This window comes from Xiphophorus hellerii, chromosome 8 (genome assembly GCF_003331165.1).
Source record: "Xiphophorus hellerii strain 12219 chromosome 8, Xiphophorus_hellerii-4.1, whole genome shotgun sequence".
Classification (NCBI taxonomy): Eukaryota; Metazoa; Chordata; class Actinopteri; order Cyprinodontiformes; family Poeciliidae; genus Xiphophorus; species Xiphophorus hellerii.
The window spans coordinates 26,759,798-26,786,758 of NC_045679.1; the positions used below are offsets into that span (position 1 = coordinate 26,759,798).

Genomic DNA, 26,961 nt, shown 5'->3' on the forward strand with positions numbered 1-26,961 from the left:
CATGAAGCTTGCAGGTTCTCCCAGTGCATGTAAAACTAGTCGACTTTGCAAGGACAGCCGGGAATTGATATATTACTCAGAAGTCTATTTCCTGTGGATAGTTTGTCATGCAGAAATGGTAGAAATGTCCTCTAACTAGTGACCCACTCCCATGTTTCCGATCACAGGTAGGGGGAGTTTTACGGAACATTTTGTCAGAGTTCGGGGGCGTTGAGCTCTAGTGTTATTAAAAATGATAAATCCCACTGACAGGCTGGAAAAATCCAGTTAAAGATTGCTGAGTGGGGTAAATTCCTGCCTGTTCTTTTGCATTGGTAGTGGAACCAAAGTTCCTGAGTTATATTCCAGCAGAACTCCTGGGTGGAAAATGCATGCTGACGCCTACTTTACCTATTTAATTGCAACAAACAGGAATAAATACGTAGGATTAAAAGCAGCTTTACAGAAACCCCCACTGCTGTGCTATGACTGAGTATTTGCAGTCTATTTTAACTGCCCTTGTGTTTGACTGATTCATTTTTCTAAACTTGTTGGTGTACTCAAGTTATCTCCTGTCTCCTTGGGTCTATTCCACCGGCTAACTCGTGTCTCAAAGTTCATCTGACAAACGAACAGACTCACAGCGGCATCAACTCTATCACTGCTAGGTAAACCTTCCAAACAAAGTTGCCTAAAATAGACATGGACAGCTACAGCAGTCATCTGACTAAAATGTGACTTGGATGAATTTGGATGGATTTTGAAATGGAGATGTGGGGCGGGGTCCGCGGAGGGCCCGCTGAGTATAAAACGAGCTCAACAGCCCAACAGCAGTTTCCTTCAACTTCACTGTTGTTCATGTTTGGAGCTTAAGACAAAGCACTCTCTTTTTTTTTTTTTTTACTTCCAGAGAGACTTGCCACACTTCTTATTTTCACACACACTGCTGATTATTGATGCCAAAACAATGGCCACTGATAAATCTAAAGTAGCCATTGGATTTATAGCTGCAGGCGCTCTGACTCTGATGTTTGGAATAATTTCAGCAATTATTGGGCCAACAGTTATGAAGAACCAAGTAGTGAAGGTAAGCTATGTTGTATACTGACTAATCTGTTTATTGCTGTTTTTTATATTATATTCTCAGTAAAACCTCAGCTAATATTTATGCATTATGTCTACACAAATTTTTGACTTCACAAATTTACCTGAAAACGGAACTTTTAACAATTTTGACTTATAATTTATAACAGATATCTGCTATCAGTTTTTCTACCATTAACTGTTATCAAAATTTTCGGTTAACTATTTTAATTAAAACAAAAACAGTGGATATAAAGCTATCAAGCAATTTAGAAGAATGCAACTAAAAAAAATCCCTTTGCTACCAACTAATAACGCTGTCCTTTTAATGGAACTGAGATAAAAAAAAAAGTTTAAGTTTAGTTTTGCTTTTGACGAGTTCTTATTGATTGTTTGGGGGCTGCAGAAAAAAGTGGAAAGTATTAAGGATTCATATCCTACAAGAGGTAAACAAAAAGAAAAACTACATTTTAAATTATTTGAAGCAAGACACCAAGCAGAATAATAAATTCTAATAAAGTTTTTAAAAGTAAGACTGTGCAGGATACCTAAAACACTTTGGTTTGCGAGAATAAATGAGCTGCTCTCTGATCCAGATCCATCTTTAAGTGGCCAAAGAATCTAAATGCTTTGAGCTTCACAGATACTGACTTTGGCAGAGAGTGTTTCATTTTTTTATTTATTTTACTAACAGACAAACAAATAAGTGCTTTTAGCTCCATCACAACTCAGTAGATCTCTACAAATTCTGCTGTCACATAAACAAAAAATTTGCAATGGACAGAAAATAAATCAATAAATTAATTTTTTAGTCCCATTTAATACCAATGTTGGAAAAAATTCTTTTCGGTGGTGATGTGAAACTTTATATGAATTAATAATTAGGAACCATTATGGACTGCACAGTTGTATCTATAACTTTCTATGGCTGTGACTTAGGATCAACATTATTATGTTGCTGATTTAGCACCAACGTTTTAATCTTAAGCTTTAGTTTATAGACTATTCAAATTCACATTCCCATATCTTTTTTTTTATGAAGTCACTTTTATTGTACAGTGTATGGTTATTAAAATGGTTAACCGTCAAAAATAAACCAGCGTTACGCTACAAGTTTGTTAATGGCCTGCAAACATCGTCACAGTTAAGCCTGTTGCAATAATAAGCAATGAATCACATGATAAATTAAGATACAACATCAAGACGAGCTTGATGATTTCCATTCTGATAAATAATATTTATTGAAGGGCACTTTTGTTTACGGATGCATTCATTGTATTAGTCTTGCTTGTGTGTACTGTGGACTTTGAGAGGGTGAACTTGCATTATTATGCCATTATCAGTATATTACTTGAAAATGGTCTCAAAACAACAATAATATTGTTTATTGCAATAGTTACTGGCAAAAATGTATTTTCCAGAAAATGTTGCTATTGTGACAGAGCTTGAAAAAGTCTTATTTAATCTAATTTATCTTAGGTAAATTCAAAGTTGTGTGTGCGCGTGCATGTGTATAAAATATCTATAACTATATCCAACTTCTTCACTCCAAAAAATTGTTCAAATATATTACATAAAGAACGAAGTGAGTTTTTACTGAAATTTTAATACTGAAAATGTTGTACCTTGCATTAAACAAACATCCACAGCTCTACTGGGAAAGCGCAGGAACTACGCTTCCCAGAATCCTCGGCTGCTGATGTAGCGGCGTCACCATTAGACCATAAATACTGGGACGTGGTCTCAGACCTGAGTCGTTAATCAGAAAGGTGAATGAGCGAGCCGGTGAAGCGCCGGGTTTTTACCAGAAACGAAGCCGCTCGTCTCATGTTGAAACACCGTAAGGTCGTTTCCAGGCAGCTAACTTCGTGTCGTGGCACAGCTAAACAGCTTGCAGACAAAGAAAGCTACTTCTTTGCCGTGAACACTGCCAGTGCCCTGGCAACCTGTCAGTGTCAGGATGGCTGTTAATAAATCCAAAGTCTCAGTCGGATTCATAGTAGTAGGCGTCCTGACTGCGTTATTCGGTATCGTTCTCGTTTTTGTGGGGCCAATAGTCATCGATGACCAAGTAGTAAAGGTAAGGAGCGTTCTTGCATTGACGTTTAGCATAAATACAGCCGGTATTTTTATTTGCAGATGGACTTGAAGTCAAAGTTTGAGTCCCAAAGGACTTCAGAAGAGCGCGCGTGCAACATGATAACAGGCGCACGCAGGACTTTTATCAGCTTAAATAAAGTAATGCAGAAATATGAAGCTGTGTTCAGGGTGGAAATTGTGGAGTTTCTTTTTGTTTAACGCTAATAACTTTGTAATGTGAGCTTTAATTAAGTTATTGAATTGTTAATAACGCTGACTGTGTGTAAGTAAACGGTTATAAAACCAAACAAAAAAATCTATTTCGTAAGGGGAGAAAACGTGATCTGTTTTAGATCATCAGGCCATCTGTCAAGATTTCCTTAGACCTCAGTTACAAAACTGAGCTTTGTGAGGCCACATGCAGCAGCTTTAGTTTGAGTTTATTCACAAAGTTCACTTTCAAGACTGCTTTAGCAAATTTCAATTAAAGATATCTTAAATACAGTAGTACATATTTGTTAAATTTGTACAAATGTAAGTGCTTTAGATTATGGTCTGGCCATGTTTCTAGTTAAAACATAGTTCAAAGAAGGTGAAGCCATATTTGAAATTTGTCTACAAGCAAAAACACTTTGTTGCAAGACTGTTGTAACAAAAAGGTAGCAACAAAAAGCGTGAGTGGCACTGCAAGTGAAAAAAAAAAGATTTTTCTAAAGATGACTGTCCAATGTTGGACACTTTCCACCATCATTTATTAATTTAGAAAATAAATGGACTTGGAAATATACATTTTTCTGACTTATTTCTAATAAAACATAATTGGAACACTTAGCAAATAGACAATAAAAAAATATGGTTATACATGAGTATATATAAGGGTATTTATTCAAACTTATATGCATGCTTGTCAGCCAAAACATGCATAGTTTATTGGACAAAATGCCTAGAGTTTTGGACATCAGAATACAAGGAAACTTTATCATGTTTTATGGGAGAACAATTATTTTTAAAATAAATAAACACTTGAAGTCGGATTATGATTAGAAATACCGTAATTTACCTTAAATGCTAAGTGCATGCAAAAATAATTACTAATTTGGAGCAGTCTGAGGAGGAAGAAGTTTCATGGTCTTTCTTTCAAATCTTATTAATCACTGAAAAAGAAACATTTTCTACAGAGTTCCCAAGACATTTGATACGCAGACAAAACAGGGAAAACATGAAGATTTAAGGTGCAAAATTGCTTTCATAGTTAAAATCCAAAGCAAGTACAGTCAGTTTAAAACAAAAACAAACAAACAAAAAAACCCAGGTTAACTTAAAGTAACTAAACTTGGGTACATGTATGTCTACATGTTGTTGAGTATATCATTTCACATTTAATCTGTTAAAGTTATTCAGAAGAAAATGTGTTGCAGTTCAGCCTTCAGCCCTCAGGCAATCTGAACATTTGATAAAATATTTGAAGGAAAGAGAGCAGATAACATTACTGAAGCAGGAAATATAACATTTGGCTTGTTCAGAAAATGAGGAAATCACAAGATTATCCCTATGTATTTGTCAAATGTACCATACTTTGATTGTTTGTTTTTTTTCCCACTAATGTTTGTGCATTTCCGCATTTAATGATTAGATTTTCCCCCCTGGCAGTTTACCAATCAGAGCCAATCAGGGGAATTAATGGCCTCTTCATCTTAGGCCAACTGTTTGAATGTTGTAGACGTTTTAAGAGACACTATAAATACATAATTAACTGTATTTTGGTTTTATTTACTGTAATAATAATAATCAAAACTTGCATTAAAGGAACAGTTTGTGGTTTTTTGTGTGTGTGATTAATCAACAAAAGTAACATTTTAAATTATTTGCAGTGATTGTGTTAAAATATATTTTCTATCCATAAGGACGCCTTCTCCCTCTCTCGTTTTTGTCATGTCAGAACACCATCATTGATCCAAAGAATGACCTCTCCTACACCATGTGGAAGGACCTCCCTGTGCCCTTCTTCATGTCCGTCTACTTTTTTCATGTCCTCAACCCTGAGGAGATCCTGAAGGGAGAAAAGCCCATGGTGGAGCAGAGAGGACCGTATGTGTACAGGTACAGAACTGCTACTCCTCCAGGCCTGCAGCTTTGCCAACATACCCATTAGCTCTACATGTTGCATGCGTGGAATTCAACTCGCTTTATAATCCAGGACCAAACATGAAAACTGCTGTTCCTTGGGAGTACACTGCAAAAACACAAAATCTTGCCAAGTATGTTTGGTCTAGTCCACTTGAAATAAGGCAAAACTAGTTTACAAGTAACTTTTTAGCAAGATATAGGAGCTTGGCAATAATTCCATAATATCGATAAAAAGTACTAGTTCCACCTGCATATTATTTTACTTATAACATATTTTTCCTGTTCTAAATTAAAGTAATCTGCCATTGGAATCAGTTTCCAGCAAAATTAAGGAATTACTGACTTAAGGGAATCTCCTATATCTTGCTTAAAAGGTGCTTGTATATCAATTTTAGGTATATTGATATTTGCATCAGAAACTAGGCCAAAAATACTTGGTAAGATTTTGTGTTTTTGCAGTGTGAACACTTTAATTTAAGAAATCCACTGAGGTTTATGTTAGATTTCTTTGGGCTTCATAGAGAGAATTTTTGCATTTGATTAGATTTGGATATTTTCAGACATTTTGAGTTTGAAAGAAAAAAAACAACTTGATGTTTAGCACTTTTTTGAAACGAAAGTAGCTTGTGTGACCCAGATTTTTGCTGACTGAAGTGAGTGACTTCCTGTCATGCATGAATGGGATGATATTTGACAGAGATGCATGTTTTTTTTAATTATTATTATTATTATTATTTCCAAGTGATTTTACGTAAAACTGATCACAAAAAAGCTGCGAAGTCATCTAAAAAGGGAGCAGTTACTTTCACACATCTCCAGGTTGATTTGGTTGCCCTTATTAAATAAAATTAAGAATTTAGGAAAACTGCTTTTTTGTATTTACTCAGGTAATCATTGCTTGAAAACTTGAATTACATTTTTTTATGTGGGTTTTTAATTAACCACTGAAAACAGGGGTTGGGAACACAACTCAATCAGCATACATTGATCAGGCACTATGTAGTTAAAGTAAATAGTCGTCAAACTCATGATTGGTTTACTCGGACCTTGAAACGTCTGGCTGCTTTTCAATAATAACACCTGACTTTTGGTGACCATGTTCTGAGTGGCTGTTTGATTGGCTCCTTGTCAGAAATCATGTGCAAGTCTTCAAATTCTGCTCAAGATAATACTCACTGCAATTACTTCAAACTAGTCCTCCTAAAAAAACACAGAATAACTCAGTGACAACATAAAAATATGAACATGTACCACAAAAGGGGCTTTGGGGGTCCACAAAAAAAACCACATATATATATATATATATATATATATATATATATATATATATATATATATATATATATATATATATATATATATATATATATATATATACAGTACAGACCAAAAGTTTGGACACACCTGCGTGTCCAAACTTTTGGTCTGTACTGTATATATATATATATACTGTATATATACCGGTATATGCCAATCAGAGGCAGGAGAGTCTTGGCGCTGTCAGTCAAACTCGTGATCTCGGTGCTAAATGTACTGATAGTTTAGAAACAACTTACCATTACAGGGAAAATGTTTATCAACCACCATGGGTGACCATACTAACTAGCCTTAGGTTCTGGGGACATGGACATGATTGACAGCACTAAAACTCACCTCCTGGACCCGATTAGATCAGTTTTTTTCACAGATTTGCCAGTTAGATCACTTCCTGTGTCGTTCTTATGTTCCAGAAAGCAGTGTCGGAAGGAAAACATCACTTTTCACCCCAACAGCACCGTGTCCTACAGAGAATACCGCAGATACTTCTTTGAGCCCTCCATGTCGGTTGGGAACGAGTCTGACGTCATCACCATTCCCAACATGTTGGTGCTGGTATGAGAGCGTGCTCCAAAGTCTTTTCAGATTTCCCTTAATATTTCCCCCACATTCAGAGCTTTGTGTTTTGACTCCAACCCTTGCTTGCAGGGCGCAGCGGTGATGCTGGAGGACCTGCCCTTTGCAGTGCGGCTGTTGATCAGCTCCACCTTCAAGATGTTCAAGGAAGGTCCCTTCCTGACCAAGACGGTGGAAGAGCTGATGTGGGGCTATGACAGCAAACTGGTCGAGTTCCTCAACAAGTACCTGCCGGGCATGCTGCCGTCCACAGGAAAGTTTGGCCTCTTTGCAGAGGTGAGTATTTTATTTTCCTTTCCTTTCATTTTTCTACACATTCTGTTGTGCTGCACAGGAGTACTTTATCTCAGTTTAAACAGACAGAAACTTTAAAGATCTATTTGTCCCTAAAACACTACTACCACACCCTCTCTGACTTGTTCACACAGTATTTTACAAAGTGCATTGTCCTTCTTGGCAATAGGTGGCTTTCTCTTTGAATCCCAGCTATGTTGTTGTTGCATCAGGGTATGTTTTTCTTCTTGTTTTTGCTCTTATAAAATCAAGACACTAGAAGACGTAAGCCTTGCGTTACCCCATCAGAAGATTGGATTGTCCAACACACTTTGGCTTCTGCATATTTAATTGCAAACGCCCAATAATTCATGCGACATTTGACCCAAATGGAATTGTTCATCCCTGGTGTACTGAGAATGATAATACCACACATTGCTCAGTGTTTGTAGCAGATTTTTAACAAGGAACACTCAATCTCACTGCTACAACCTGGCCTTTTGGTAAAAGGATAATGGCTTCACAGCAGATGTGGTATTGGAGCAAAAATAAATCAAATGGAAATGTATATAGTAATAAAGTGGCTTTTATTTTAAATGCTAAAGTTTAGGACTCTTTTTTTTCTATGCTGCTAAAATGCTGCTAAAATTTTGACTGTAACTTTTTCAATGATTACATCTCGATTCTCTTTGCGCCGCTTATTTTCTAGTTCTGACTTTGTGTTTATTATTATTTTGTTTTTATCAGTTTAATAACTCCAATACTGGTCTATTCACCATCCACACCGGGAGAGATGACATCAGAAACGTCCACAAAGTCGACTCCTGGAATGGCCTCACTGAGGTAAGACAAAAATAATACCACTTTCACATTAGCTCTGTTAAGTCTGGTTTAATCAAACTATAGGTTGTTTGTCTCGAAAGTCCCGTTGAAGTGAACTCTGCTGCAGTTCGAATGCTTTTGTGAACTAGACCAGCGCAGGGCATTCTGGGTAAATACAAGCTTGTGTAGCGCTAGCTGGAGAAATGGCTCATGGTCTTTTGCTGAAAACTAAATAGAAATCTTCCAACTGCTAAAATATGACGCTGCTCCATTTTTATTCACATTTTGGGAAGAAAAATGTTGCACTCAGTGTCAAATTTGGAGGTTTTTGTTCTGTTTCCTTCAGTGTTCTTGTTGCAGCGCCACCACAGGCGAGGGGGGGAACAGGTTTCTCAAACGGTTTGGTTGGTTTGACACAGTGCAGTGTGAAAGAGAACCACAGCAGCTGAAGATGTAACAAATGTTTCAGTTTTAGACCCTGATCTAGCACTCTAAGTCAGCTTTTTAACTTTTTTTAATGACTGGATGCTTTTCCTACCTGATTGGATTCCCTTTGTCTTAACAGCTGAGCTACTGGAGGACACCTCAGTGTAACATGATCAATGGAACAGCCGGGCAGCTGTGGCCTCCTTTTATGACAAAAGAGACCACTCTGCCTTTCTACAGCCCAGACGCCTGCAGGTAGGAATACTTCCTCCACATCCTCCGTGAAACTTCTTATTTCCTGTAATTAATTTCACTGTTATTTTAGATCTCTGGAGCTTGTGTATCAGCGACCAGGCGTGATGAAAGGCATCCCTCTGTATCGATATGTCGCTCCCAAGACCATGTTCGCGAATGGGACGGATTATCTTCCAAATGAAGGCTTCTGCCCCTGCAGACAGTCTGGGCTGCTCAACGTCAGTAGCTGCCGCTACAGTAAGTACAGGCAGAGCATACCATTACAAAGGTCACTGATTTACCTTTGACGTTCCTGATCTCTGTGCCTTCTGAGCTTCATTTATTTTGTTTCTTTGTAAGCAGTACATGCAGTAAGCCTAATTTTATTTTGTTGTTGTTTTCTTTTAATTACAGCAGCATAGTGAAGGCTAGTGATTAATAACTTTACACCTCTAGGCTGATTTACATAGAGGGGGGGAAGTAATACTTACTTAATGTCTCATGGTGAAGGGTTTTGTATGCCATACATTATGGTAATGTTGATTAATGCGCACTGTCCTTATCAAATAAATTGAATTAAATTAAACATCCCCTTTGAGTTCTAAGGGGATTCCTTCTCTTGACATTAAAACATTTTTTGAGCTGAAATCCTTATTTGCTCTCACATTTGGTTTGGGTTTCTGCACATTGCCCTTGCAGAAGTAGCATATTTGCTGCAGATTTACGTTGTTGGAGCCTTGTGGTTTAGAGAAATAACTGCACCATTGTTTTTATCCATTTTTAGACTCTCCGGTCTTCATCTCTCATCCTCACTTCTTTAATGCTGATCCTGTGCTGCTGGACTACGTGCTGGGTCTTGACCCCACTGAGGAGGAGCACGGCCTTTTCATTGACATTCATCCTGTGAGTTCCCACTTACATCCGCACTTAAAAGTCGCAACTTTTAAGAAACCCATCAAGACTGTACCAAAACAGTTAAAATTGCAGAGGAAGAGAAGCTGGGAGATCCTTTTTTATTATTATTATGTGCTTCTAAGCATTTTAAAATATTTGAGCAGGATATAAATTGTGGTGGGAAAATTATTATAAGTTAACATCTGCTGATCATGTTATATTAAATGCTTGTGAACTCTCAGCAAAAGAACCTGTACACACACAAGGTTGGAAGTTGTTTTCCTACATCTGCATAACCAGACTGTTTCCCATGTTATGGATCCCTCAACCTTGGTATAAAACTCATGTGTTGACTCTGCCTGGTAGAGATTTTCATTCAGAACTTCACAAGCTCTCTGGATTGTGCACAATATACATATAAACCTGAATGAGTGATTTTATCTAACAGCGCTTGGAAATAATTTTTTCCCCCCACAATATAAATGCATTTTCAGAAGGATTTGAGTCAAAACTTTTCAGATGTGCCTGGATTTCTACTTGGCTACTGAGGAGTACAGAGCACCAAAGGACTCACACAAGCACGTCATCACAGATGGCTCCACTTCTCCTTGGAGCATGAATAAAAAATTTTTAAAAAGTGCTGCCAATGAAACATTTGGAGAACATGCTTTTTTATTACGACATCTAAAATGTTTAGGAAAAATAAATGTTTTTCTACATTTAAATGTGATAATACTGTATGTCGGGTCATAGCCGAAAAACAATTTGAAACCCAAACCTATATCAGACCAGGAGTGACAGGGGTCACTAAACTGGTATCAGGCTCTGAGTCTATTGGTACCATGCCAGGGATCAATAAATCAATAAAAATATGTCTCAGGGTGCATTCACACTCTAGAACTGTTGTTTGTTTGCCTAGAAAGTACACTTTGTTTGTGAAGGTGTGAACATGCAGTCAAACTCATAAAAGCAAACTCTGGTCCGCCTACAAACCTCAGTGGTTGAAGTGAACGCTGGCGTGGTTTGAATACATATAGGAAGGACAAGAGACTGCTTTAAAGGCACAGGTGGACTACAGCCCAGGGCATTCTAGGTAAATAAAACCAAAGCAAATGTGTGAGTCCAGCCCTGGCAGGGGAAATGAGAAAAAAAGAGAAATCCTACAACTGCTAAAATCTGACACCATTTTATTTTTGTTTGCATTTCATGAATAAGGAAGTTGTGCTCAGTATCTTCTTCAGATCTCAGTTTTTGTGTCATTTCCTTCAGTTGTTCTTGGTGCAGCGCCACCACAGGTGAGGGTGGGAACAGGTTTTTTTCAAGGGTTTTGTTTGTTTGACAGTGCAGTGTGGAAGAGAACCGCACCAGCTGAAAATATAGCAAATGTAGCAACTTTAGTCCCCAATCAAACCGAATCTACCGGACTGTCAGGTGTGAAGACATCCTTATTTTCTTTGGTAACTCATGATTTGCAACTCATGATCGTTTCACCCTGGAATGATTGGATCTGATTATACCCAATCATTAACCTTTGGCCGTGATGTATGAAATGTGCCAGCTCAATCGTGAAGGAAGCTACTCTATGAAGCTTATTGGGTACCACCTCCACTGCTCTTAACAGAGCCAGCTGGAAAATTAGACTTTCATCAAACTCTGTGGGGAGAAACTTCGCCAATAATAAAATGTCTTATACCTTCCTTTTCCTCCAACTTTAATTGCAATATTCGGAAATGTGACCAGCACAGATTTAACGACGTTGTTCACTTCTTCCCCTGCCATTGCTAAAACTACAGGCAGACTACAATTCTAAAACAGCGCAGAAACATTTCGTTCACAATTTCTCCTTTTGTTTGATGATTGGCTGATCTAGCCCAATTGGACAAATCCAAGACTGAGCACCAAAGGGACAGGAGAATCGAGTGGAATTGCCTAAGAAAGGCTACCGGAATATGAACTCAAACTGCTGATCAAACATTCAAACCTCTGATGTCCTTGACGTCTGCTGCTGGGATCTTGGACAAAGATAGTCTGATTGCAATCATGGGCTAATCATGTCAGGGTCAACTGCAGGCCTTTTTTGCTGCTGAAGATGAATGAAATCTTTAGATGATAAGGAATTTGTTTCCCTTTTACAGTTTTATCCTATTATTAAGTTTTATTGCACCATTCTTATGACTTTAGAAGTTAGCATCATTTCTAACTTCCAAGCCTTATTAGGTTTATTTGATAGGGACAGACACACATTGACATAGACAAACTGAACAAAACAGCAGCAGCTTGTGTCCTAGTGCTTATGGTGTGAGCAAATTTGCAGCACTTGTCTCTAAATGCGCTTTTTAAACAGTATATCTAAGAACTATTAGAAAGTGAATGACAATGACACATGTGATGATCAGAATGTGATGTTGTGTTGTAGCTGGTCAACAATGAGAGCATTTTGGTAATGAGCAGACAAACAGAGAGAATGAGGTTTAAAGTTAATTTGTCTTTTTTTGTTTTTTTCTCTCATGGACGTGTCATAGGAAAATGATTCTGATTACATTAAATTTTACTGCTGATAAACCTGCAAGTCAGGCTGTTGGTAGTCACACTGCTGTCTCACCTGATGCAAGGATTGATAGGGCAGAACACAGCTATTGCTCTTACTTAACCCTACCCATATAAACATCATATACCTTATCTTTTGACAGTGACATGGAAAGTGATAAGGTAATTGGAAATTGGGCTATTTGCTTCTAATTGCAGTTGTTTGTGAGATTGTAAAGAATTCTCTGATTCCAATAAAAAGATAATAATCCAGGTTTGATAAGAAAGCAGATTGTGTACAAAGATGAAAGCGGGGAAGATGGAGTCAGTGTTCATTCAAACCTTCCTCTGTCAGGATCTGTGTTTTTCTGTGTTTATTTAGAGTTTTCTGTGTCCTTAAGTCTCTTCGTTGTCCTGTCCTCCCCTTGATTGTTCCCAGGTGTGTCTCGTCTCTGTGATTACCCTCCCATGTATTTAACTCCACCTGTGTTCTTTGTTCCTCGTCGGGTCCTCGTCAATGTTACGTCAATGTCCAGTCTAGTCGTTGTCAGTGTGTCCTTGTGCCTGCTGCTCGTTGTTTGGACTGTGTTGTTCTGGACTTTATCCATTAAAATCACCATATTCATCATACCTGGGTCCGCTGCATCTGCCTCACCACTCTCACCACACCGCTTCATGACAGAAGGACCCGACCAGACCGAACGGTGAGGCTGCTCATGATGGACCCAGCTGCATTCAGGAGGTTCCCTCCAAAAGAGCAGAGCGGAAGGAGGCGGAGATCCGGCAGGGAGGAGAGGGAGCTAGCTGAAGCCCTCGCCGACTTGCAGCGGGAGCTTTTCCGGGGGACAAGACTGGTGTTGGCACCCCCTGGATACGGCCCCCGTCGATACCTCCGTCCGGGAAGCCAGCGACCTGAGCCGCCGGTGGAGCCGGCCCCTCGTCGCCTTCCGGAGCTGTCACCTCCGCTGTCTGCCCGGAGACAGCGACGTGAGCCGCCGGCAGACCCGGCCCCTCGTCGCTTTCCGGAGCTACCACCTCCGCTGCCAGCTCGGAGACAGCGACGTGAGCCGCCGGTGCACCCGGCCCCTCGTCGCTTTCCGGACCCGCAGCCGTTTCCCAGGCTTCGCTGCGGCTCGCCCCCGCTGCCGGTTCCCAGGCTTCGCTGCGGCTCGCCCCCGCTGCCGGTTCCCAGGCTTCGCTGCGGCTCGCCCCCGCAGCCGTTTCCCAGGCTTCGCTGCGGCTCGCCCCCGCAGCCGTTTCCCAGGCTTCGCTGCGGCTCGCCCCCGCAGCCGTTTCCAAGGCTTCGCTGCGGCTCGCCCCCGCAGCCGTTTCCAAGGCTTCGCTGCGGCTCGCCCCCGCAGCCGGTTCCCAGGCTCCGCTCCGGCTCACCTCCAGCCGGCGCACCCGAGGCCGAATCAGCCGGCGTTCCAGCCGGCGCACCCGAGGCCGAATCAGCCGGCGTTCCAGCCGGCGCACCTTCCGAGACTCCCAGTGTTCCTTCCGAGACTCCCAGTGTTCCTTCCGAGACTCCCAGTGTTCCTTCCGAGACTCCCAGTGTTCCTTCTGAGACCCAGACCCCCAGTGTTCCTTCCGAGACCCAGACCCCCAGCGTTCCTTCCGAGACTCCCTGCGTTCCGACTCAGACTCCCTGCGTTCCTCCAGAGACCCTCTGCGTTCCTCCTGAGTCCCTGACCCTCTGTGTTCCTCCTGAGACCCAGACCCTCTGTGTTCCTCCTGAGACCCCGACTCCTGAGACCCCGACTCCCTGTGTTCCTCCAGAGACTCCCTGCGTTCCTACCGAGACCCAGACCCTCTGCGTTCCGACCGAGACCCTCTGCGTTCCGTCGGAGACCGAGACCCCCAGTGTTCCGTCGGAGACCGAGACCCCCAGTGTTCCGTCCGAGACCGAGACCCCCAGTGTTCCGTCCGAGACCGAGACCCCCAGTGTTCCACCCGAGACCGAGACCCCCTGTGCTCCGACCGAGACCCCCTGTGCTCCGACCGAGACCCCATGTTCTCCACCAGAGACCCTGCCTCGGGGGGCTCGTCGTCGCCGTCTGTGGGCGGCCCCCGGGGCTCATCATCGCCACCTCCAGGGCCGTGGACGGCCGCTGGACCGCCTCCTGGGGTCCCGCCTCCGTGGTTCCCGCCTCCAGCGCCGCGGACGGCCGCCGGACCGCCTCCGTGGTTCCCGCCTCCAGCGCCACGGACGGCCGCCGGACCGCCTCCGTGGTTCCCGCCTCCAGCGCCGCGGACGGCCGCCGGACCGCCTCCGTGGTTCCCGCCTCCGGGGTTCCCGCCTCCAGCACCGCGGACGGCCGCCGGACCGCCTCCGTGGTTCCCGCCTCTGTGGTTCCCGCCTCCAGCGCCGCAGACGGCCGCCGGACCGCCTCTGTGGTTCCCGCCTCCAGCGCCGCGGTCGACCGCCGGACCACCTCCGTGGTTCCCGCCGCCGCGGACGACCGCCAGACCACCTCCGTGGTTCCCGCCTCCTTTGCCTCCGCCCACCCTGTGGGTAGTTTTTGTTTGTTTTTGGACTCTTGGCCCTTCCTGTGTTTCCGCCCACAATGGTGGGTTGTTTTTTGTTTTTTCTGGACTCTGGCCCCCCGTCCGGCGCCCCTCCGCCCACCCTTGTTGTGTTTTTGTTTTGTGGGCGTCTGGTAGCCGCCCTTGAGGGGGGGGTACTGTCAGGATCTGTGTTTTTCTGTGTTTATTTAGAGTTTTCTGTGTCCTTAAGTCTCTTCGTTGTCCTGTCCTCCCCTTGATTGTTCCCAGGTGTGTCTCGTCTCTGTGATTACCCTCCCATGTATTTAACTCCACCTGTGTTCTTTGTTCCTCGTCGGGTCCTCGTCAATGTTACGTCAATGTCCAGTCTAGTCGTTGTCAGTGTGTCCTTGTGCCTGCTGCTCGTTGTTTGGACTGTGTTGTTCTGGACTTTATCCATTAAAATCACCATATTCATCATACCTGGGTCCGCTGCATCTGCCTCACCACTCTCACCACACCGCTTCATGACATCCTCTTCTACAATGACCTGGAGTTATGAATGAAACACTCTGGGCAACATTTGCTTCTCCTTGCAAATATTTCTAAAATAACACCACAAAACACTAGCTGCATTTCCATTACAAGAAAAACACAATTTTGCAATTCCTGTGTTTCCATTAAATAAGAAATGAAATTAAAAGTGCATGTGAATAATCTTGATTTTGCGATAAGTCATTAAAATAGCATGTAGCTCATGTTAGTATAACTCAGTTACATGAGTTATATTCATAATTCAGCCATAGTGTTAGAACTTATTATCAGCCATCGGAGGAGACATTGGGGTCTTGTTCAGCCGCTGGAGCTACAAGTCGCTTGTACTTGGGAGTGCCTACGTATGTTGCATTTTGGGAAAATTATAATTGGAAATTTTACAGAAGAGCTATGGATTAAACATGTTGGAATGACACACCTTTTATGAACTGTGTGATGCTGTGAGAGCTCTATTGGAGGCAGCTGCACATTGTCTGAAAAAACCAAAAACGAACCATCATTCTCCTACTTCCTCCTACTTCCTCCTACTACTCCTTCGTTGTTTTCGCCAGTGGTAACATTGGGCTGTTTATCATGTGACTCGCATGAAGCAAAAAAAAAGTCTCCAATGCAGTTTTGCGAAATACATCTATTTTGATGTCTCTGAGAAACCATCTCATCTTACCACAAAAACCTTTTATAGAAAAACTTTTTCAAAATTGCAGTGTTTCCCTTAAGCGAATCTACTTTCATGATTTCAATTAGCGCACGTTTATGGTTAGTGGAAACGCAGGTAACGATTTTGATAGCAAAAGCAATCGTGAAACTCTGGTGACTTACAGAATAAACAGTTTCATAAAGATCAAGGAAAGCACCAGATATTTAGGCGAGGTTAGGTTCTAAAGTAATATCCAATTCTTTCACCATCTCACAGAGCTCTGTTCTATCCACTTGGAAAGAGCATGGTACAATTGTAAACCTACAAAGAGATGGCAGATGGGAATAATTGGATCATATTTATTTTCCCCACATCTTGGCTTAGAGTTGTTGAATCATCGCAGTGGGGGATCATCTGCTGGACAAGCATTCACAGAGGAACAAGTGTAGGGGAACTTTTGTTGGACGCACCCTTGAGCTAGGGCGTGCTGTGTAAAGTAAACTGTTGTGTTTCAGTTGCTGCATGTTGGACAATATTGGCTTCCTCACTTGTTTTGGTGCTGTGTATTCCTATTATTGATAGTTGGAAAGCTTGTGCACAGATCAGGAAGATTTTTCTGATATTTTCCTCGTAATTTACCAAATTCCTAGAAGATTCAACATTGGCTTCATTTACATGAGAGAAATGGACACTGGAACTTTCTTTAAGGATTTAGGTTATGTGAAATTATTCCACTCAGATGGTAGTAGACAGTAGCGGCTTTTTTAACCCATCTGGAGGCAGGTCCACATATGAAAAGAATATAAGTCTGATTTTCTTTGTCATCTTCTTAAACAAACAGTTTTACTACAACTGTGTTTGTAGTACAACACTCATTGTACCCATTGTCTTGTGTACAATGGAAAGTACTCATCTTTAATAACAGATAACGGAAGGTTTCAGGAAGTTGTATAATCAGTGCTAAAGTGCAGGAAAGCTCTAATAGCAGGACATCCATGTCGACTTTGTCAGGTGTGGTGATTGTCACTGGTCCCCTGTTGCATTCCTATTGTTTACCTCTAATCATCCTCCCCTCACTCCCACATCTGCCCTGATTTATATTGCTTTTTTATCAGAGCCACATGTCTGAGGACTGAGCCCTGTATTTTGCTGATGTCAGTTGTCTGGTTTTGAGCCTAAAGTCTGAGGTGTCTCATAGTTTGTTCTGCCAGAAAATGTCCAGGTCATAACTGTGTCATATTTTACTTATTTGTCTTCCAAGTGTCACAAGCCATAAGAATCTTGTTTGTTAGGGGGTTTGGAAGAAGTACCAGTGCAACTTCCATCAGTTGCAACATAAAGTGTTTCTTCCAACAGACCCATTTTCTGTCGTGAGTCAGCAGAATGTTTTTAGTGCATTTTTTTTAGCAAATGATAGACAAGCCTGTGTGTTCCTTTCATTCAGTAGGGGTTGGGACCTTGGAGTTTGCTCAGAGGCCAGTTTTTGATGAACACAAACCTCCACTGAGTCAAGTCAGACCTGCAGTGCTTCAAACGTTGTTCTCACTTCTTTTGTGACCTTCTGGATGAGCTGCCACTGCTCTCTTGCAGTAATTTTAACAAGATGGCTGCTACATTGGCGATAATTGATCTAACTGGAGTTTCAAAACCTTACAAATGATTTTCTAACTTTTCAAGACTAATGGACAATGACTTAGTGATATGCTACTTATTGTCAAGTCAAGAAAAGCTTACAATAAAGGCTCTACGTAGCTATGGTTTCATTACAAATGTACCCCAAACTTTGTCAATATTCTGCTAATGCCGAAAAAACACAATTTTGCAATTGTGGTGTTTCAATTAAATAACAAATGCAATTAAAGTCACATGTGAGAAAGTTTGCTCATGCAATGTCATTAAAAAAAACATGCCGCGCTAACATCCACCAACTACTTACTGTAGTCTTCTTCTTTGAGGGTTGCATCACTGGTGACATCCGGTTGTTGATCGCGTGACTCGTGTGATGCACAAAATGTGTTTCCATTGCAGTTTTCCAAAACAAACCAATTTCGGTATGGCCAAATAGCCACCAGCAATTACTGTATATGGTCAGTGGAAACGCTGCTAATGGTATCAGGATATTAAAAAGTGCTTCTCCAATCTCTATTCCCCTCATTTTCAACCCACACAGAAGAAACCGGAGACATATGAAGCCTAGGCGCAAATTCAAACTGGAAGACTCTTTTATCCCCACCGGGACCCGTTAATTGAAGCGACCTGCCCACAATCGTCGACCTATCAACGCCGGACCAAGCCACGTCACGTCCAATCACCGACCAAGTCCCAGCTGATAAGGACCTTCATCCATGGTGTCCTTCGCTCTCCAGCCGAGCTCAACCCACCACCACCCCTTCTCCTCCATTCGCCCGGTCCTGAGGCCCGCACCCTTCTTCAACCTCCACCACCAGTGCCGGGCCCCGGGGGATGACGTTCCTAACAGCATCGGGGATGCTCATCTGAAGCCTATCGCTAACGCTGCGATAACCGTTATCCCCAGCCGGGGCCCGAGCGCCAAAGACTTTAAATTCTGTTTGTCAATAAACTCTTCTAATTGTCTTCTTATCTCCGTCTGAGTCTCTCCAGATTGAATTCTCAGTCTGTGAGTTAGTGTTAAGCTAGCCTGAATAAATATAGCACATTACTTCCAGTTTCCTTCAAAATAAAGATGAGGTTTTTTTTCCAAGATGAAACCCATAGTACTTATAAAAAGAAATAATGATCAGAAATGAATACAACTTTTCAGGCAGGTTATCTAGACAAGCCACATCCCCCCACAACTTTGGCAGCTTGCTATGCTACTGAAGTTAAGCCATGTGAAGCCTGAGATGTTGCTTTTTGGTTTTTCTTTTCTGCGTATCGGAGGAGCCCTGTGAATATTTACAACTGTCATCAAGTGTTTTCCACTGGTGAATAGTTTTTCTCTACTCTAAATAACAATCTCCAGATATCTGCTAATGGTTTCCCAGTGTGATAGACAGCAATAGTTGCTTTGCTAAGGTCATTGCTGACATCTATCCCCCTTCACGGCATGTTCACACTCACACCAGAGTGCTTGAAAACTGCTTTCTGTGTAAAATGCTTTAGGTTTCCCATCCCGGTTTGGTCATAAGGATTTCCTCCTTTTCTTTAACATGTATAATGCTTCCTTGGAAATTAGCATTGTTCAGCTTTCTGTTTATTGCATAATTACTGATGACTAAAAATCCACATGGATTTTATTCCCCCTCTGTGATTCTGTTTTGTGTGTGTGTGTGTGTGTGCGTGCGTGGGTGTGTGTGTGTGTGTGTGTGTGTGTACAGCTCACAGGTGTCCCTCTGAATGTCTCCATACGTCTACAGCTTAACCTCTACATGAAGAGAATATCAGGAATTACGTAAGACCTATGAATTATCACATTGTCCATTTTGTCACCTATTGTTTATTTTACTGCCCTGTCATTTTAAACAAGTTACTACTCCCTATCTGTCTAACACTGCTATCTTTGTAGTGGTGTTTTAAGTTTTATGTTCTTGACCTTGTAGAGAAACTGGAAAGATTTCTGAGGTGGTGATGCCCATGCTGTGGTTTGAGGAGGTAAGCTGCTGATGTTGTGCATCTTGAGAGGCTGATGCCTACAGATCCACTCAATAAATTAGAATGTTATAAAAAGCACATTTATTTTACATTTATTTTTAGGAACTTTATCACATTTTACAGACTATTTTCATATAGATGGATGTTTGAAAGTAGATAGGGCGACATGGACTAAGAATTTTATTATGACATTTTGTGGTACGTTTTTATTGGAATAACAATAAAAATTATATTATGACAAAAATGGTTTTTATTACTTATTTTTCAGGTAACTGTATGTCAGCGAATGCTTGGCACAGCATTCATAGCCCCTCAGACACAAATACTGTTGTTGAGAAACTTCCCATTTCAAATATGTTTCTTCAGGATGCCAAAAAAGTCTGACTTATATCACACAGTAACTGCATCTAGTCATAATTTTGAATACAGTAATATTTATCGACGCTCTTGTGGAAAACAAAAGTAGAGAAAATTGTAAAACTAACATTTCCAATTATACTGCCGGTTTTGTTTTGTTTTTTGTTTTTCTTTATAATCAGCAACTGAAATTTATCATGACAACAATAAATCAAAATTTGTAATCCCGGAAGAGCCAGCTGCACATTGTCCAAAAAAAACAAACAAATCATCCTCCCCCTGCTACTTTCTGTTGTTTTCTTTGTCGTTTTCGCCAGTATTAACATCCACCTGTGATCCAAAATACATTGTTCCATTACAGTTTTGCGAAATGCATCTATTTTGATATGGCTGAAAAGGCACTCCCCCAGCCCCCAGTGCAAAAGTGTTTTATTGAAAAATGTGAGTTTTTTCGAAATTGGTGTGTTTCCATTAAGCAAATTTATTTTCCTATTTATAGTTTGCACAATTCTATGGCTAACAGAAGCAGAGCAAAGCTTTGGCTTTTCAGAAATTTTTAAATCTCTTTTTGGTCATTTTGGGCTGGTGAATAGAAGTTGCAGGATATAGGGTGTTTATTTCGTTAGTGTTTTTTTTTTCTTAAAAATGGGAAGATAGATTTAGCTAAATATGGGACAAAACCTGAAATGCTGCAAAAAATCAACCAGAAATATTTCTTTCTGAGCCAAATCAAAAGTAAAACAGTTTTTGCTTCCCTTTCGCCCCTTTGCCTCTGCAGAACGGATACATTGATGGACCAATCCTCACTACGTTCCACACTAACCTGGTTATTCTCCCTGCTGTCATGGAGTGCATGCAGTACATCTTCATAGCCCTCGGCCTGCTCACCACCATAGTGGCCGTCCTGGTGTATTACAAAGTCAAGGTAAGAATCCCCAACAGCCAGCTGCTGCCATTGACACACTGCCTGTGGCTCGCTGCATGTTTTCCAACTAGTGGATGGAGGAAAGGAGCAGGAGAAACTACACTGAGGATCAATGGCATAATTAGGCTTTTCATAAATGCACAATATGCTCAGGATGGACAGTATAAGTCTTCAGCAACTTTGCGTATCTGTCGGTTTTAGCCAGATGCAGAACAGGCAGATTTATGGGAATTGTTTTCCACAAAGGAAAATATTTCCATCACAGCTGTTAGTGAAGACTTGCAGTCACTCCTGCTCCTTCCAGGATCATGCTTTGTTTGTCTACAAGTTAAACTATGAACCCTGCTTTGACTAACCTGACAAGGAGAGTAAAAAGTCCAAATCTCTCCAGTGTTGCTGACTGTTGAAACCCCCCCTCCCCCAGCTGCTGCTGATTACTCTTCCTGCCTGTTTATCTCATCGTTGTTAACTCGTAAATGAGAGCCTATCAGTTATGGCTTAATTAGTGGGTGACATTACGCAGTAGTGTTAATCAGAAAGGTCAAAGTCATCCGTGTTTTACACACAGCTGCTCTCTGATTGGACTGCTGATAGCCGAACAGGAAACGCACAAGAGCGGATTTGGTTCTTCTGCTTTGTTATTGTGTTCTTTACTGAACATGTTCTTAGTTGTTTTAGTAATTTATAGCGCAGACTAATGTCGTCATCACTGGTGAATTACTGAACGATCAAAAACAGATAAAACGAGCTAATACAGTCCATCAGTAAAGTATTAGTCTTATCTCTGTCATTCCTTTGTGTTATGAAAGGAGTCATGTGTAGTGTTGCAAAATAACATGAAAAAGCTTTGAAGGTCAATAAGTAAAAGTTCCAATTTAGTTGGTGTAATGATAACAGATTACATACTATTTCTGTGGTATGTATCGTATTTGTGGCAGACAGCCAGCAGCATGGAAAATAAAACAAAATTTAATATTTTACTGAAATCTTATACTGAACTGTAAAAGATTTGAATATGTTTGACAAAGGTTCTTCATTTGCTTCCAGAAGTCTAGTAATAGAGCAGCGACTTCTCCATTCTTTGAGAATTCTTGGGTTTGTACAACCGCCTCATACAAATCATCCAAATCGAGAAACAGCTTTCCAACTTAAAATCTTTGACTTTTTAGCTTTAATAATCAAATTGATATGAAACATATTTTTTAAAATTCTCTTTCCAAATCATTGCACAAGTTTTTGATTGTCAGTTAATCTGGGGCTTTAAATGGATAAAGATAAAATCGTAAGATGGAAAAAATGGTCCAATGTCAGCTTTTTGATAACTTGGAAGTCCCCATAATTAGGCTTGGTTTATTATAAATGGATATTTATTTCACTGTGTAGCAATAAACTTTCAGACGCTCACTTATACACAGTACAAACAATAATTCACATAAGGACTGGGCATTGAATCTCCTCTCCAGTAGGAATGGACAGTTGTCAGGTTCAACAAGGTGAGGATTTCACCAAGTGGTGCCAAAAGGTTTTCTTTAGTTTCTGTTTCAGTATTGTAAATGGAATAATATGGCCAGTCCTTACTTCTGTGAAATACAGACATTTTTCAGGGGATCCAGGGTTCCTCTGAAAGATCTCATAAATGATCCTCCAATAGAATTTGTGCATCATATCTTCTATAACTATTTTAAATCACTGCAACAATTTCAGAGAAATGTGTCCTCTTTCAGTGTGCCTGAAATTTATATGTAGCAAAATGAATCAGTTGATTCCTTAACATACAGAGGTGCTTCATAATTCATGTATAGACTGTTCCAAATGACCACTCTGCCTGGAAGCCCTTCTGACTTCCAACTAATCATGCCTGAGATATAACCAATTGCCTGCCCTTGTAATTCACTGCATGACAAACTCAATTGCCCACAGAAAATAATCCGTGCATGGACAATCCCTGGAATCTCTATCTGAATTACAACACTATTTTTTTTTTCTTTGATATTTTCTAATTGGCCCGTTTGTAAGGCAATTTGATCATCTTTTAGGCAACCAGTAGTGAGGAGGGTAAAGGCTCACATGGCTTTGAAACACAGGACAAAAGTATGAGGTATTCAGGTAGGTTCACACTCAAAGGCATACATGTAGCAAACAGTACAATGGGAGTGATTACTAATGTCCAACACCTGCAGAGGAAATAAACACCGTGTCTGCTTTTGTTGTTCACAAAAACCCAATTTCATTTTGTGTCACTGTTGCTGTCTGTTTTCTTGCATGACGGTAGCTCTTCTACAGGGGGTAACACTGGACCTGACCTAATCATTCGCAAGCAAACTAGATTTGTTTTTAGCTCTTGGCTAAAAGCAAACAAGGTTAGGAATAGCATTCCTATGTAGACAGAAACTATTTAGTAGTTCATTTCTGTTTGAACTAAATGGAAAGTTGAAACGTCTGTGATGCTACTTCTTCAAGTTTCCTTGAATTCTGCTTTTAAAGGTGGTCAAAGGTCCCAGAAGGTTGTGTGATGACTGTGGAGGTTAAACAATGAAATGTATAAAAACAAAGTCATCTCATAACTTCTAACTAGTGGGTCAACATGATTGACCAGACTCATCAAGCCAGTTATTTTTACTTAACTGTATCAATCAAGATGTCTCCCAAGATATACTTTGTGACTATGCTTTGTGATTGGTTGAGTTTGGAGAGTATGCACTCACATAACTCCAACCCTTGTGGGATTTCCAGGGAAATAGGATGGAGCTGATGCAATGTAATGACTTTAATTTATACCCTTGGATTTGTATATGCTAACCAAATTTGATTACAGTATATCGCCAACGGGTAAGCAACACCTACAAACCTTGCAAAGAGAATACTGATCATCTGACTACATCAGACCCTTATTAGAATCCATGAATACTGGAAATCTCCTCTAAAGACGATTATAACGGCCTATTTCAATAATTCAGACACCAAATATACCTGTACATGCTTTAAAAGCACAATGGAAACGATCTTAGCACGACCACAGAGGTAAACATCCACAGTCTTCCTCATCTCCGTTCTCAGCAGTAACAGCCAATCAGTGCCAAGGACCATAAACATTGCTCCTGGATTGTCTGCTTTGTCAGCAGGAAAACAACAGTAGTAGAACTGTGGTCTAAATTAGCAGTACAGCTGTCACACTGTTAAAAGTTTCCCTTGCGTTTCAGTGGTGTATAAAGAGTAGATAACAATCCAATATAATTGTTTTACACATCTGATGCTTCGGTTTGATCCCCTGTTGAATCTTGTGTCACGTTTGTGGAAATTAAGCAACCCCTGCTCAAATATTACAACAGAGAATGATAATAACATCACTGTCTCAGTCTGCTCTGATGAAGATTTATGTTAACCATATGAAAAATGATTTAAATGCCCCCAACTGATAGCAGTCCAACCTATTTAATGGTTAATTGGTCTAATAATTATTCTACCACTGGTGTTGAACTTTCATCCCAAGAATGGTTAAATGGGAAGTGTTGTTTAAAAAGGACTTTTTTAAAATTTTACATCATCTTATAATGTTATTCCCTCATCAAAAACACAACTGGAGGGTTACCAGGATTCTTTCATGCATATTTTAGAAATCTTTTAATCTCCCATGGCAACCATTTGTTTCAGAAAGAGCAAGATTTTTTTCAGAGACAGAGACACAATTTCAAGTCATATTTCTTTTAAGTCATATTTGATATATAAGGTATTTTTATAATAACTGAAGGTAACATATGTAGTTACTTGATTGTGCTATAAAATGACTCTATGTGCTTAGAAAACACACAATACTGCCCCTTTAAAGGCTCTGTTAAGGTTTCTGCCATGTATCATTTTTCAGGAAATCCCTTGCTTATTGTCCAGCTGCTTTCAGAACAGGTTAGAATTACAATAGCCAGGCTCATAAATAAAAGACTGAAAACATTTAAAGTTTGCAAAGAGTCAAAATTTTAAGATGCAGAAGCCATAAAAAAATCAAAGCTTTAAAGTTGGTCCAAAGTATTTTTACACAGAACCTCATAGGAGTGCTACAGGTCTTAGCATTTAAGACCTGCTAGCAAATTAAATTAAATTTATTATTTAATTTATCATGTGAACGGTGAATAATTTATTTTTGTGTTCATCTCACAGGCATGTGAAGGAGATGCCTTTCTGAGGGAAAGCACGAGCACTTCAACTCATGAACGAACCCCTCTGCTTCAAGACAAGCCGCACTGACATACTCCCCCCCAAAAAACAAAAAAAAAACAACTTGTACTGACTCAGCTGCTGAGTCAGATATGGAACAAGATACAAAACGCCATATTACATAAACCGAAAGTTTACAAAACACTCAGCCAAAGATGGTCGCTGACTTTTTCAGGTTTGTTAAAACAATCAACCGCTTACATGTGTAACCGTTTTAAATATGCAAATTTTTTTCCCACTGTTGTCATCTCAGATAATCTATTTTATTCGCCTCATCATTTCATCATCAACGACAGCAGTGGATAGAAACTGCAGGGATTTTGGTTTCACTTTGACTACAAGGGAGCAAATTAAATTTTTTTAGCCAGATGTTTTGTATTTTAACCACACATGTGCCTTCATCATGGGAATTTATTGAGTCCAGTTGATCTCCTGTGTTGTTGCTTTCTGTTTACACTGAAGAGTCTGGAGATTAAACTGAACTTGTTTTTAACCCTTACCACAGTTTTGCACATACAGCTGTGACAATCGTCGAGTCGAGCAGAGGAGACGCACTCCTTGTTATATACTACTGTCTTTTGTTAGAGTTTAAATGTATATGTCCGGGATGATGCAGATAACGCTGTTTGATGTCCAGCACACGTTTCTTGTGTAAAAAAAACCCCGTATTAAATAAGAGTAACATGCATATAGAAATATACTGATGTTTGACATCAGTTTAGACTGAAGTTCTCCGAGATCTTCAGTCTCTCTATCTTCTCATTTTCAGCAGATGTTAACCTGTACTGTCTTTTTTTAATTTGTGGAAGGAATAAATGTTAATGAAATGATCTGAATAAAGATTTTGGAGAATCTGTTCTGTGAATTAGAAGGGATGCATTTCTTTAAGGCCAAAAAAGTGGCATAAATAAGTTACTTTAAATGACTTTAATGTCTAGCAATCAAATTAATGTCATACAGCCAATGAAACTAACTCCTCTGAAGATGAGTGTGCGCTCCCTCCAGGGAGTTTAAGTCAAGTCAAGTTTATTTGAGTAGAACATTTCAGCAACAAGACGGTTCAAAGTGATTTACACCATAAAAACATAACACAATAACCAATTATGAAACAAACAAGCATTATTTTCTTTAAGGATTTCAATTGCAATCTTCAAACTCATCAAGAATCAACATCAAATATATTAATATCCAAGTTTCTTAAATCAAAGGCAGCTCTAAACAGAGGAGTTTTGGCCTTTATTTAAATGAACTCAGTGTTTCGGTTGTTTAGCAGTTTTCTGGAAGTTTATTCCAGATTTGCAGTGCATAAATCAATCAGTCAAATGTATTTGCATAGAACATTTCAGCAAGAAGGTAGTTTAAAGTGCTCCATGCCATAAAAACACACAAATTAGAAGTTATAATAGCATGCAACCAACAATTGAGAAACCACTGACAAACGTTCCATTTTGATGAGTGCCATCACCAAGATCATCTCCATGTTTGGTTCCGACATTTATTGCAAGAATCAACATCAATTTGAGTTCAGAGAAAAAAAATCCCATCTTAAGTCAGTCAGCCAGTGTAAAGAAAAATAAATAACAAAGCAACTAACCACATGGACTAAGTCTTATTTCCTATTAGTATATGTTTAATTCTCAAAGGTCAGGATGAAGGTCAGTCGGAGGAGTTCCTGACTGAAACTTTGAGGGGAAATGGTTTAGAAGATGGGAAAAAAGAAAATTCCACACAAAATCCCAGGAAAGTTTGCCAATTTTGTTATGATCTGGAAAATACCTCCCACATATTATCCAGCACAGAAGAATCACTGTAATCATTTTAATATTTCAATAATGAAAATATACCA

The 26,961-nt window shown here is 40.3% G+C and overlaps 1 protein-coding gene and 1 long non-coding RNA gene across 6 annotated transcripts; one reads left to right on the forward strand and one right to left on the reverse strand.

The window, feature by feature from the left end:
* Positions 1 to 810: 810 nt before the first annotated feature.
* On the forward strand, positions 811 to 25,957 carry scarb1 (scavenger receptor class B, member 1). Of its 5 annotated transcripts, none has more exons than XM_032570460.1 (13): positions 811 to 1,066; positions 5,081 to 5,241; positions 6,999 to 7,140; positions 7,234 to 7,437; positions 8,182 to 8,277; positions 8,822 to 8,937; positions 9,008 to 9,174; positions 9,701 to 9,819; positions 19,351 to 19,424; positions 19,573 to 19,624; positions 20,760 to 20,906; positions 22,943 to 23,012; positions 25,059 to 25,957. In XM_032570460.1, the coding sequence occupies exons 1-13, from the start codon at positions 947 to 949 to the stop codon at positions 25,064 to 25,066; spliced, it is 1,476 nt and encodes a 491-aa protein (XP_032426351.1). In that variant the 5' UTR covers positions 811 to 946; the 3' UTR covers positions 25,067 to 25,957. The 5 variants fall into 5 exon arrangements, with proteins under 5 accessions (XP_032426351.1, XP_032426349.1, XP_032426353.1 ...); XM_032570461.1 differs by lacking the exon at positions 811 to 1,066 and adding an exon at positions 2,838 to 3,142; XM_032570458.1 differs by lacking the exon at positions 22,943 to 23,012.
* LOC116724773 (uncharacterized) lies at positions 12,024 to 15,453 on the reverse strand. The gene is made up of 2 exons (XR_004340272.1): positions 15,353 to 15,453; positions 12,024 to 12,678 (listed from the first exon to the last, which is right to left on the reverse strand). It is a non-coding gene; the product is annotated as an uncharacterized LOC116724773 (long non-coding RNA).
* Positions 25,958 to 26,961: the final 1,004 nt, after the last annotated feature.

Coding starts and splice junctions, on each gene's coding strand:
- scarb1 (XM_032570458.1), top strand. CDS start 947: ATGGCCACTGATAAATCTAAAGTAGCCATTGGATTTATAGCTGCAGGC. Junction 7,438..8,181: donor AGTTTGGCCTCTTTGCAGAG/GTGAGTATTTTA, acceptor TGTTTTTATCAG/TTTAATAACTCCAATACTGG. Junction 8,278..8,821: donor CCTGGAATGGCCTCACTGAG/GTAAGACAAAAA, acceptor TTGTCTTAACAG/CTGAGCTACTGGAGGACACC.